General features: G+C 36.7%; 1 protein-coding gene across 1 annotated transcript in view; it reads left to right on the forward strand.

The window, feature by feature from the left end:
* The window catches only part of COL19A1 (collagen type XIX alpha 1 chain), a 369652-nt gene that overhangs the window by 105009 nt on the left and 251067 nt on the right, over nucleotides 1–13576 (forward strand). Inside the window, exon 10 of the mRNA XM_004381357.2 lies at nucleotides 1663–1707. Within this exon, the coding sequence (XP_004381414.1) occupies nucleotides 1663–1707 (45 nt within the window). The remainder of the gene's footprint in view (nucleotides 1–1662; nucleotides 1708–13576) is intronic.

The following is a 13576-nucleotide window of genomic DNA, read 5'->3' on the forward strand; positions in this document are numbered from 1 at the left end:
AATACTGGAGATGAGAAACCCTTCATCCCTGTCTCTGTGCGCTCAGATAATACTTACTGAGCACTTCTTATGCTCAAGGACCTCCAGGGGTAGAGGGATGAGCATGACCTGTCCCCAACATTCACTTGCTGGCTATGTTGTTGTGAGTGCCTGTCTTAGTCATCTAGTGCTGCCGTAACAGAAATAGCAGAAATGGTTGGCTTTATCAAAGAGAAATTTATTTTCTCATAGTCTAGTAGGCTAGAAGTCCAAAATGAGGGCATCAGCTCCAGGGGAAGGCTTTCTCTCTCTGTTGGGTCTGGAGGAAAGTCCTTCTCAGCAGTCTACTCCTGGACTAGGAGCTTCTCTGTGCAGGAACCCCAGGTCCAAAGGACACCCTCTGCTCCCGGCACTCCTTTTTTGGTAGTATGAGGTCCCCAATTCTCTGCTTGCTTCCCTTTCCTTTTATCTCTTAAAAGATAAAAGGTGGTGCAGGCCACACCCCAGGGAAACTCCCTTTACATTGAATCAGGAATGTGACCTTAGTAAGGGGGTTACAATCCCACCCTAATCCTCTTTAACATAAAATTACAATCACAAAATGGAGGACAGTCACACAATACTGGGAATCATGGCCTAACCAAGTTGATACATATTTTGGAGGGACAGTTCAATCCATGACAGTGCCTGGCATATAAGAGGCACTCGATGAATATCTGTTGAATGTTGAAATGGAACATCATTAGTATAAAAATGTGTGCATAATTAAGTGGAAAAATAAACTTATGTGGATCAGAGAATGTTTAGTTGCAGAAAAGGGGACTTTATGCTTTTTAAGTATAAATATGAAGGAGACCTGGTAGCACAATGGTTAAGAACTCAGCTGCTACCTGAAAGGTTTGTGGTTTGAACCCACTCAGCAGCTCTGTGGGAAAAAGACCTGGTGATCTGCTTCCGTAAAGACTACAGCCTGGAAAACCCTATGGAGCAGTTCTGCTCAGGCATATAAAAACACATTGTTGTCGAGTCAATTCTGACTCATAGCGACCCTATAGGACAGAGTAGAACTGCCCCATAGGGTTTCCAAGGAGCAGCTGGTGGATTCAAACTGCTGACCTTTGGTTAGCAGCCATAACTCTTAACCGCTGCACCACCAGGGCTCCACTCTGTCATACAGGGTCACTATAAGTCAAAATGAATTTGACAGCATCTAACAACAGCAGTTTAAATATGATGGTAGAGAGTGAGCAGCCCTCCAACCACCAAACCTCTTTCTCTGGCTCAGAGGCAGGAGAGTGGGGTGGTAAAGAGTATGGAGCTGGTGTCAGAGCTTCAGACATTCACCATGAAACTCTAAGTAAAACAGTATTCTAAGAAGTCAATTCGAGAAGGGCTGTTTCTACTGGATCTAATGAAATAATAATAGTAGTAATAATAATAACAATAATGGCTAACTTATTCAGTATCTGCACTATGCTGATTCATTCAAATCTCAAAATAAACCTATGAGGAGGGTATTATTATCATACTTATCTTATACATAGGGAAATTATGGAGATTATATTGCTTTGGAAGTTGTAAAACTATAGCATGTACCTTAGAAATAGTCATTATCACTATAGGAATTACATGTGTTATAAGTAATGTTTCTATTACTATATGCGTTATATTCCTTTTCTTCAGGGAGAGCAAGGTTTTGAAGGCAGCAAAGGAGAAATTGGTGAAAAGGTAAATATCTCTCTTTACATATGTATCTATAAAAATAAATTGTGTTCTGGAAAATATCTTTAAGTGGAATGTCTAACTTGTTTTGTGCTTTCTATACAAGTAATCTAATCATTTTAAATGAATAATTTAAAATATTTGCTTCAATTAAGGTTGACTTAATTATATATTGATGATTATCAGAGATCTTTCTAAACTTGTTTGGATCGTAATTATATCTACACATATCTAGTTAAATACATTCCATTGATATATAAACGATTCAAGCATTTAACTAAGCATTATATTTTTGTGTTATGACATCATTGATGTACTGAGTAGCCAGTCTTTAAATAAATCCTTTATTTATATGTACACCTGGTTTATCAGTGGAATTTTTCCTGGGGGCATAAATAAGAATTACAACAGTCAGAGTCCAACAGAAAAGAGATGGCACACTCGGAATAACTTGGAAAAGTTTTAAAAAGGGATAATTTTAAAAGGTGTGGACTACGTAGAGGAAAGCTACGAAGAGTGCAGTATCGCAAATCAGGGAACAGTGGATTCCTTAAACACCATAGGACTGAAAGGGCAAAGGGAGGGTTGTAGACAGGAGCTGTGGGAAGAAGCCATCTCAAGACAAGCACGTAAAGAGGGAGCCAGGGCAATAATAGCTCCACCCTACTCTCCTCCAAACCTCAACTTTCCTGCCAGTGACTCCCACAAAAACCAAAAACACCAGAACCTGTTCCCATCAAATCAATTCCAACTCATAGCAACTCTATAGGACAGAGTAGAACTGCCCCATAGGGTTCCCAAGGAGCAGCTAGTGGATTTGAACTGCAGACCTTTTGGTTAGCAGCTGTAACTCTTAACCACTGCACCACCAGGGTTTGCTAAATTGAGAGCCAGCAGGGTGGATGCAGCCCATAGAGGTCAGCCTTTTAGCCCCCAGGGCAGGGAGGAGAAGGGTGGAGTATGGATCTGGAGGGAACAGGGGCAGAAGCCTTGGATCCTAAGTGCAGTATTTCATGTCACCTTCTCAGGAAGTGAAATAGTAGGTAGTTAATTTTACATTTAAATAGAGTATTTTGTTTTAATAAATAATAGTCATTTGGCAATTGGTTATTGAAAAATATCCAAGCAATCATGGTTTTACAAATTTACAGCTTTCTACTAAAAAATGGAGAATAGAAGTGCACTGGTCATCCAAAATCTCCCTTCAGTCTATCATTTGCATCCCCTGCATTTCAGCAATCTAGTTTTGCTTTTGAATAAAAGAAAAATAATTCCATTCCTTTGTTTCATCTCATCTATATACATTCATGTTTTGTAATTGGACAGCCAGAAGGAGGAGTAGAAAGGGGAATAAATAAACCCAAATTAGACAGTATTGTCTGTATTTAGCTTTCTTGGTGTTGATCAGTTATTTGCTTTCTCAAGAAGTATTTATAGAGAGAATAAGTGCCTATTATAATTATAAGTTACACATATTGTAAGCTACATGATAATTACTTTATCTCACAGATCTATGATTAAAAATAAAAAGGATAGCCATACAATTGAGGAGAATTTCATTAAATGACTATTTTTAAAAGTGGATCTCTTTTCTTAGGAATCCCCAGAACGTTTTTGCTTTAGAATAACAGTCATTGCAGGGGCGTGCCATTAAGCAAATGCTTTATCCACACACATTTCTGATTTATTAGTGAGATTTTATCTGTAGGAATAAGTGAAAACAGCAAGGAAAATGGATATTCTCTGTAATTTAAAGTCACCAACTCACTAAAGTCTTATATTTATTTTGTTATTTTATGTGCATGGTTGGGATTACTCAGTAATAGATCCTCACAGGCTACGAGGTGCAGAAAAACATTTAATAAATTTTGCTTCAAATATTTTCCTCCTAATTCTTCATATCTATTAATGTTACATTCAAATAGTCAATTTTACCATAAGGTGAAAATATTTATAGAGAAGGATTGAAAGATATAAGGAGAAGTGAAGCATCAAAGAGAAAAGACAAGACGTTGAATGAGAATCACAATTCAAATGGTTTATAGTCAGATGTAAGATTCATGTAATAATCCTTATGTTAAAAAAGAAAAAAAAACTTCTGCTTTGAAGATTATCCATAAGAAAAATAGTTGATGTTGTGTGGTTGACTTTTGTTTCTAGAGTTAAGTTAAACATGAAAGGTACATGAAGCTCTCACTTTTGTGTGACACCAGCATGAGAATCCTGGATAGCTTATGATTTATTTTCTGAACAAAAACAATCAATCTAATTTGAATTTCAATTCTTTGTGAAAAACTGAATATATAATTATAAAGAGCTAACTTTCTTCTTTAATTACTTCATTGTGGCCCTTACTGTGTTTAAATTATGACTGTTTTGGTGACACAATTCATGAGTGACAATTCAGGAAACTGTTAATTGCTCAGAGCTGTCATATCTACCAAGAGCACATAGTTACCGGTCAAAAAAAGAAAAATTATGTCAATTACTAAAGAGAAAATACTGTGTGATATTTCTTTAATCCAGTAGAAACCAAATAGAGAAATCTACTGCTTCTTCTTATGACTAGAAAACTAGCTTTCAGGCGAGTTTAACTCACTCACTAGACTGAGCAAGAAAGTTAAACAGGCTATTATTAGTCCAAAGGATGGCCCCTGGAGCTTGAACAAGTACTTCTTGTTGTCAGTTTGTGTCAAGTTGACTGTGACTCATGGTGACCTTATGTATAACAGAAAGAAACACTGCCTGGTCCTGCGCCATCTTCACAATCGTACTATGTTTGGGCCTATTGTCACACCACTTAACAAGTATAGAGGATTTCATTTGAAGATTGAGGACCTCATATTCTTGAATCTATAGCAAATTGTTACCAGGCAGAGTCTTAAACAAATTACCTGAGCAAACACAATTCAGCCAAATCAGTCTTCAAGTGAAAGTTATTTTAAAGGATGATTAGTTCTCTCAAAAATTAGTTAGTTATGCTGGCAGGACTTTTCCAGAAGACAGCTGTTTTCAGGTTTGCTATGCTCTATTTATCATTTGGCTATATATAGAAAATGTCCCATCCTTCTTCCCCATCCCTGGTTGGCAAATTTAAGTCTGCATCACTGAAGGATCACTCAACAACAGCCTAGCACATGAGGTAGGAGAGATATGAGTCATATTCCAGCTTCTGTATTTCTATGGGAGTGGTCCTAAAACATCCTGTCTTGGGATTATCCTTAGGTTTCTTCAGTATTAATGTAAGTGAAAAAAACAGGGAGTCCACTCAAGGTGAGAGTTATCTCCATACTGTCAACCTTCCCAGCAAGGATTTAGTTAAACTCATATTAAATGATCAAATGTAAGTGAAGAAACTCTTAACACCACAGCCATTAGAGAAAAGGTCAGTGAAGTGACCAGAATTCCTAAACCCTCACCCAGGTTTTATCTTACGTCTTTGTGAAAATAGGAACAGTACTTGGCTACATTTGTGAAAAGAAGCATCAATTAGAAAAGCAAATGTAAACACCTACCTCATTATAGAATTCAGTGTTTTAAGTAATTGCTTCAAATTACGTGATTTAGTTTGCTTTCAAAATCATCATTCTTTTATGTTGTTATTCCAGCCCTGACCAACTTAAAATTAAAAACCTAATTCAAAAACTAATTTCCTTGGTTTTGCTGAACTACTTATTAAATATCGTTTGATCATGAGAGAGAAAAATCCAGCAGCCACTGCTACTTATGCCAAGTGTTCCCTGACTTTTTACCTAAAATGTAGTTCATTGAAAAGTGACATTTAAATTAACATGGCCACATGTGGTAGCAACTCCCTATGATTAAAACAATCCATTCTCTTGAAATCTCTTAGGTTTAATGAAAAGAAAAAAGACAATCAATGAGCTTTTCTTCATGAACCGTATAACTTAAGGAGGTGAGGACAGCATCCAACATTTGACAGTCTGTAGTCCATGGTGTTTAGGGGTTAGCAGTTCTGGCTTACTCTTTTATAACTTATGGGGCATTACCTACTCTATCTTTCTAGATTTTTTTTTTCTAATCTGGGTTAAACTAACAACAATAAACACACTACAAAACTAACAAATGCATATGGCTCCTGCTTTAATTCATTTCCTAAAACTGTTGTAGGAAAGCTGGTTGTAGTAAATTTCCAGTGACTTATAATTTTTAATGTCTTGTTTGTTAACCAGAGTATTATCTAGGTCCTGAAATGCCATGCGATGTAAGATGTTTATTTCAGTAAGAAAATTTTGTTTAAATATTTATTACTCTGGTTTTAGAGCTGTTGCAGATAATTTTAACCTGACAAAATCCAGTAGCAAACTGAATTCCACCGAAAATCCGCTGGAATTGCACTGAACCCATTCTTAGTTGATTTATTTAATGACAATTATTGTAGAATTCTATATAAAACATAATACTGAAATAAGTAAAATTATAAAAATGCCTATTATAAACTAGTATAAAGTACAAGTATACTCATCTGTCAGTTTGTCTTACTGTGGTGGCTTGCATGTTGCTGTGATACTGGCAGATATGCCACCAGTATTTCAAATACCAGCAGGGTCACTCATGGTGGACAGTTTTCAGTGGAGCTTCCAGACTAAGACAGACAAGGAAGAAGGACCTGGCATTCTACTTCTGAAAGAATTGGTCAGTGAAAACCTTATGAATAGCAGTGGAACACTGTCTGATACAGTGCTGGAAGATGAGCCCCTCAGGGTTGAAGGCACTCAAAATACAACTGAGGAAGAGCTACCTCCTCAAAGCAGAGTTAACTTTAGTTACGTGGATGGAGGAAAGCTTTCAGGACCTTATTTGTTGATGTGGCACAACTCAAAATGAGAAGAAACAGCTGCAAACATCCATTACTAATCGAAACATGGAATGTATGAAGTATGAATCTAGGAAAATTGGAAGTCATCAAAAATTAAACGGAACACATAAAGGTAGAAATCCTAGGCATTAGGGAACTGAAGTTGATTGGTATTGGCCATTTTGAATTGGACAATCATATGATATACTATGCCAGGAATGACAAAGAGGAATGGCATACCATTCATCGTGAAAAAGAACATCTCAAGATCTATCCTGTTGTACAGTGCTGACAGTAATAGGATAATATCCGTACCCCTACAAGGAAGACCAGTTAATATGACTATTAGTCAAATTTACACACCAACCACTAATGCCAAAGATGTAGAAACTGAAGATTTTTACCAACTTCTGCAATCTGAAATTGATCAAACATGCAATCAAGATGCATACATAATTACTCGTGATTGGAATGTAAAAGATGGAAACAAAGAAGGACCGATAGTTGGAAAATATGGCCTTGGTGATAAAACGATGCTGGAGATTGCATGACTTCTTCATTGCAAACCCCTTTTTTCAACACTTAAACCATGACTATACACGTGAACCTCGCTGGATGGAATATACAGGAATCAAATTGACTACATCTGTGGAGAGAGACGATGGAGAAGCTCCATATCATCAGACAGGGGCTGACTGCAGAACAGACCATCAGCTTGCTCATATGCAAGTTGAAGCTGAAGCTGAAGAAAATTAAAACATGTCCGCAAGAGCCAAAGTATGGCCTTGAGTATATCCCCACCTGAATTCAGAGACTTTCTCAAGAATAGATTTGACTCATTGAACACTAATACCGAACAACAGACAACTTATGGGATGATATCAAGGACATCATACATAAAGAAAACAGAAGGTCATTAAAAAGACAGGAAAGAAAAAAAAACAAAATGGATGTCAGAAGAGACTGAAGCTTGCTCTTGAAGTAGAGTAAGTACAGTGAGCGGAAGAAATGATAAAGTAAAAGAGCTGAACAGAAGATTTCAAAGGGCAGCTCGAGAAGACAAAGTAAAGTATTATTAATGAAATGTGCAAAGACCTGGTGTTAGAAAACCAAAAGGGACGAACATCCTTGGCATTTCTCAAGCTGAAAGAACTGAAGAAAAAATTGAAGCCTCGAGTTGCAATTCTGAAGGATTCTATAGGGAAAATATTGAACGATGCAGGAAGCATCAAAAGAAGATGGAAAGAATACACGGAGTCACTGTACCAAAAAGAATTGGTCGATGTTCAGCCATTTCAGGAGGTAGCATATGATCAAGAACTGGTGGTATTGAAGGAAGATGTCCAGGCAGTACTGAAGGCATTGGTGAAAAACAAGGCTCCAGGAACTGACGGAATACCAGTTGAAATGTTTCAACAAACAGATGCAGCACTGGAAGTGCTCATTCATCTATACCAGGAAATTTGGAAGTCAGCTACCTGGCCTGCCGGGAGAGATCCATATTTGTGCCCATTCCAAAGAAAGATGATCCGCCAACCAAAAAAAAAAAAAAAACACATTGCCATTGAGTTGATTCCGACTCATAGTGAACCTATAGGGCAGGGTAGAACTGCCCCATAGGGTTTCCCAGGAGCTGCTGGTGGATTTGAACTGCCAGCCTTTTGGTTAGCAGCCATAGCTCACCGTAGCTCTTAATCACTGCACCACCAGGGCTGTGGTGATCCACCAAAATGCAGAAATTATCAAACAACATCATTAATATTACAGGCAAGTAAAATTTTGATGAAGAGAATTCAAAAGTGGTTGCAGCAGTACATCAACAGGGAACTTCTAGAAATTCAAGCCAGATTCAAAAGAGGACATGGAATGAGGGATATTGTTGCTGATGTCAGATGGTTCTTGGCTGAAAGCAGAGAATACCAGAAAGATGTTTACCTGTTTTTTTTTCTGACTGTGCAAAGGGATTCAACTGTGTCAATCACAACACATTATGAATAACATTGTGAAGAATGGGAATTGCAGAACACTTAATTGTGCTCATGCAGAACCTGTGCATAGACCAAGAGGCAATCTTTTGAACAGAACACAAGGATCCTGCGTGGTTTAAAATCAGGAAAGGTGTTTGTCAGGGTTGTATCCTTTCAGCATACTTACTCAATCCGTATGCTGAGCAAATAATCCAAGAAGCTGAACAATATGAAGAAAAATGGGGCATCAGAATTGGAGGACGACTCATTAACACCTGCGATATGCAAATAACACAACCTTGCTTGCTGAAAGCAAAGAGGACTTGAAGCACTTACTGATGAAGATCAAAGACCACAGCCTTCAGTATGGATACACCTCAACATAAAGAAAACAAAAATCCTCACAACTGGACCAATAAGCAACATCATGATAAATGGAGAAAAGATTAAAGTTATCAAGCATTTCGTTTTAGTTGAATCCTCAATCAACACCCATGAAAGCAGCAGTCAAGGAGTCAAATGACATATTTCATTGAGCAAATTTGCTGCAAAAGACCTCTTTAAAGTATTCAAAAGCAGAGATGTCACTTTGAGGACTAAGGTGCACCTGACCCAAGCCATGGTAGTCTCAATTGCCTCGTATGCATGTGAAAGCTGGACAATGAATAAGGAATACCAAAGAAGAATTGGTGCCTTTGAATTGTGGTGTTGGCAAAGAATATTGACTATACCACAGACTTCCAGAAGAATGAACAAATCTCTCTTGGAAGAAGTGCAGCCAGAAAGTTCCTCAGAAGGGAGGATGGTGAGACTTCATCTCATGTACTTTGGACATGTTATTAGGGGAGACCAGCCCTTGGAGAAGGACATAATGGTCGGTAAGGTAGAAGGTCAGCGAAAAAGAGAAAGACCCTCAACAAGATGAATTGACACAGTACCTGCAACAATGGGCACAATCATAACAAAGATTGTGAGGATGGCCCAGGATCGGGCAGTGTTTCGTTCTGTTGTCCATAGGGTTGCTGTGAGTCCGAACTGACTCGACAGCATCTAACAACAACAACATAGTTTACTACCCCAAAATAATATGGGGTTATTGATAAATTAGGCATCATCCAAATATTTGTGTTTCTCTTATCAGCAATGAATGTCAGGCAATTTTCAGATGACACAATTCGAATTTTCATAAGCCAGCCAAAAATAAAATATATTTAGCCCTAGGATTGATTCTGTGTGATGTCATAAAGCCTTTTGTGTTCAGTGGTTGCTTCAGGAGATGTGATGGGAGGAATAGAAAATTGCTTACTAGATAGTCTTCACTCAACTATTTCATAGCTTAATCATTCATTTTGGTTTCTAGTCAAGTGACTATTAAAGGGCAGTGGCATTAAATCCATTTCCTATTATTCTGTTGCTTCTTGTGCCCGGCATTAAAAATGTATCAGCACTTGTGACGTGGCATGTAATCTTGATATATAAATGCTAGTCTAATGAGAATGATGGACAATGTACTCTGTAGCATTTGGTTGATTTCTAATAGACTGATTCAAATTTCTTACTTAACATGTAACAACCACTGTTATAAGTTAAGACTTATTTTTACTAGTGCCACGAATAAATTATTTAGCCTGCCAGAAAATAACTAAAATATTGACTTCTTACATTACATTTTATTAAATTATAGTCAGTCTGGGAATCAACAGTACTCATTTACTACTGGAAACAATAATAAGGGCTTCTAATAAATCAGGACATTTTACACAGGAAAATTTTTATATTTTAAATGAGCCAATTTCTCATTTAATTGTTCTTATGATAATTGCACATAGAACTAGAGTTGAGAATTTGAATATGTAGCTGTGATTTTGACCATTTAAAATGTGGCAGAGAGCAAGAAAGAACACAAATGAGGAAGTTGATGGAATGTACATCAGCTATCCTTCAGAAGTCTCTGGGGTAGCATCTAGGTCATCCAACAGTGGATATACACTCTAGTTTCTGGAGTACCACTCCACACAGTCTAGACTTGAAAGCTCATTGTGGAACTGATGGTGACCTATCCTGAAATAAATACATTCAAATACTTCTGTGTTCCAATCCAGCTCTGCCATGCCCGGTGTGTTAATCTGGAAATACTCTTTATTTTCTTTGCTACAGTCTCCTCTTATATAAAATAAAGATAATTCCTACCTCATAGGATTATTGTAGGAATTAAATAAATGCCTGGTAAATAGAAGATGCTAATAAATGTTAATATCCCCAAAATATGAAAATAATGTAAAGTATCAATATTTTGAGGAAAACTGATTCGACATAATTATATTTATTTTTTGTGTAATATTACTTCTTAATTTCCTTCTAATAAGTAAACAATAGACAAGAGTAATATATTAACTACCGCAGTGGTTCTTTGGTCTTAGCTGATCTTGTCTTAGTTTGTTCATAAATGTCTTCTCAGCTGGCAGGTTGGCTGGGGACTAGCTAGTCCAGGTTGGCCTCAGTGAACTCTGCTCCAGCTGGTCTCATCCTCCATCGGGTTATCAAGTTAGAGGCAGCAGGTGTCCAAAGAGAGACGAGGGTCCAAAGCATGCAAGACCTCTTGAGGACCCAGCTCAGAACTAGCAAGCCATCACTTCCTCCATGTTCTGTTGGTCAAAGCAAGTCCTGAGGCCAGCCCAGATTCAAGAGGTAGGGTGATAAATCTCACTCTTTGATGAGAAAAGATGCCAAGTCACATTGCAAGTGATGTGGATACATGGAGGGCTGAAAAATTAAGACCATTTTTACAATCAGTCTACCACAAATTAGATAAAAATTTTTTCTATTTGTCTAAAGTTAAACTCTACTTCAGAGTAAAAAGTTTGAGTAGATTTAGCTACTCTCTACTTCATGCTTTCCCTTTTGCCATGACCTGCAGGATAATTCTTAAATTTATATTTATATAGTGGGACGTAGAAGTTGTATCAAAAGATATTTTCATATTTGAAAGGGTAGAAACACTTTGTGATAGGAAAATGTTATACAAAAAATATAATTCTTAATTAGGATGGGAACTGAGAAATACAATGTATCAAGTAATTAAACCAAGGTAAATACTTAGCACCTAGTATGCCTTTGAATTATCTGGCACTTTTACATAATTTCATATGCTTATGAAACTGAGACTAGAACAACTGGAAAAAGCATGTCAGAGTTGAAATGTTTATTTGATTTCACTATTGAAGTTTTTCTTGGCGATTATTCTTAGAATTCAAAACTAATGCAAGAATTTTAAATACTATTTATAAATTACACTTTCTCATCATGACTCTAAAACTTTTCACATGTCAGCTTACTTTCTGTGAATTCTTTCTTGGTTCATCTTCTAGAATTCTACTAAGCATCAGCATGTTCTACAATTAGTTTCTCTGTTAACGTGTAAAACTTCTACAACTTTTAGGAAGGACTTAACTTGTTTGATTTGACAGCTGACTTGAAAATGAAGAGAACAGATGGAGTCAAATAATAACTATGATTTCAAAAATCATAGCAGGTTATCTGTGGCCAATGACAATTGGTATGGAAGTAACTATGCCAACTTTCAATTATCCATGGTAGCAGGCAGTTGGGAGCCACAGCCAAGCCAGAGGCTTAACTTTACTCATTACTGATTATACATTATTTTCTTGATTGTTTACAGTGTTAGTAACTCTGGTTTATGTGAAATATACTTAGCCCCTCTTCTCTGTTGCTGCATATTTTAATAGTAGTTACAGAAAAACCAAAATGACAAAAAAAAAGAAAAAAGAAGAGAATAGGTATCAAGGGCTGTAATATTTCATGAACATTAAATAGTCTTTTAAATCATTATTTTTAATAATTGCATAATATTTCACTGTATGGATATATAAGAGTTTTATTTGACAATTTTTTTACTGTTGGACGTTGAAGTATTTCTCATTTGTTTTTGTTTCTATTTTCTGGTACACATACTGCAAAATTAACATAGTTTTGCAACCATCCCTAAATGCATCTATTTCTGATTATTGTCTTAAGCTAGACTTCTGGAATTAGAATTACTGGGTTGTTGAGTATGGAAAACCCTGGTGGCGTACTGGTTAACAGCTATGGATGCTAACCAAAAGGTCGATAGTTCGAATCCACCAGGTGCTCCTTGAAAACCCTATGGGGCAGTTCTACTCTGTCCTATAGGGTCACTATGAGTCAGAATCGACTCAACAGCAATGGGTTTGGTTTGATTTTTTTGGTTGAGTATGGAAATTCTTAAGATTCTTAATACATATACTCAAATTGCATTACGTGAAAGGTTTTTTTTAAAATCATTTTACAAATTCATAAGTAGCGTGTCTGCTCTTACTAGACCCTTACCAGCTTTAAGTATATTTTTTAATGTTAGTAATTTCTCAGTAAATATTATTTCCCTTTAAAATTTTACTTATTTCTTATGAAACTGTAATTATATAACATTAAAATTTATATATATTTTAATATATATGTATATATATTAAAACCCATTGCCAACAAGTCAATTCAGACTCATAGCTTCCCTACAGGACAGAGCAGAACTGCCCTATAGGGTTTCAGAGGCTGCAATCTTTATAGAAGCAGACTGCCACATCTTTCTTCCACAGAGTAGCTGGTGGGTTTGAATTACCAACTTTTCAGTTAGTAGCTGAGCGCTTTAACCACTGCACCACCAGGGATCCGTGAGCTGAGAAGCCCATTACCTATTTTGAATAAACATGTATTCTACTAAGATCTTTAGCCATCTGGTTTTTGTGAAGAAAATTTATCAGTTCTTTGGAATTTTGACAGGGGCTTAAGTAACATCCTTGAACATCAGAGAAAATCAAACTGCCTGCCACCTTTGATATGGATAAAGTAGGTTGTCAGTGTTTTCTAGCATAGCAAGTAGCTCTTATAATAAAATTCATTAAAATTCTCCATATCAGGATCCATCATGAAGACATAACCATAATAAACATCTACACACCCAATGACAGGGCTCCAAAATACATAAAACAAACTCTAACAACACTGAAAAGAGAAATTGACAGGTCCACAATAATAGTAGGAGACTTCAACACAG

This window comes from Trichechus manatus, unplaced genomic scaffold, assembly GCF_000243295.1.
Source record: "Trichechus manatus latirostris isolate Lorelei unplaced genomic scaffold, TriManLat1.0 scaffold00083, whole genome shotgun sequence".
In the NCBI taxonomy this organism is placed as follows: domain Eukaryota; kingdom Metazoa; phylum Chordata; class Mammalia; order Sirenia; family Trichechidae; genus Trichechus; species Trichechus manatus.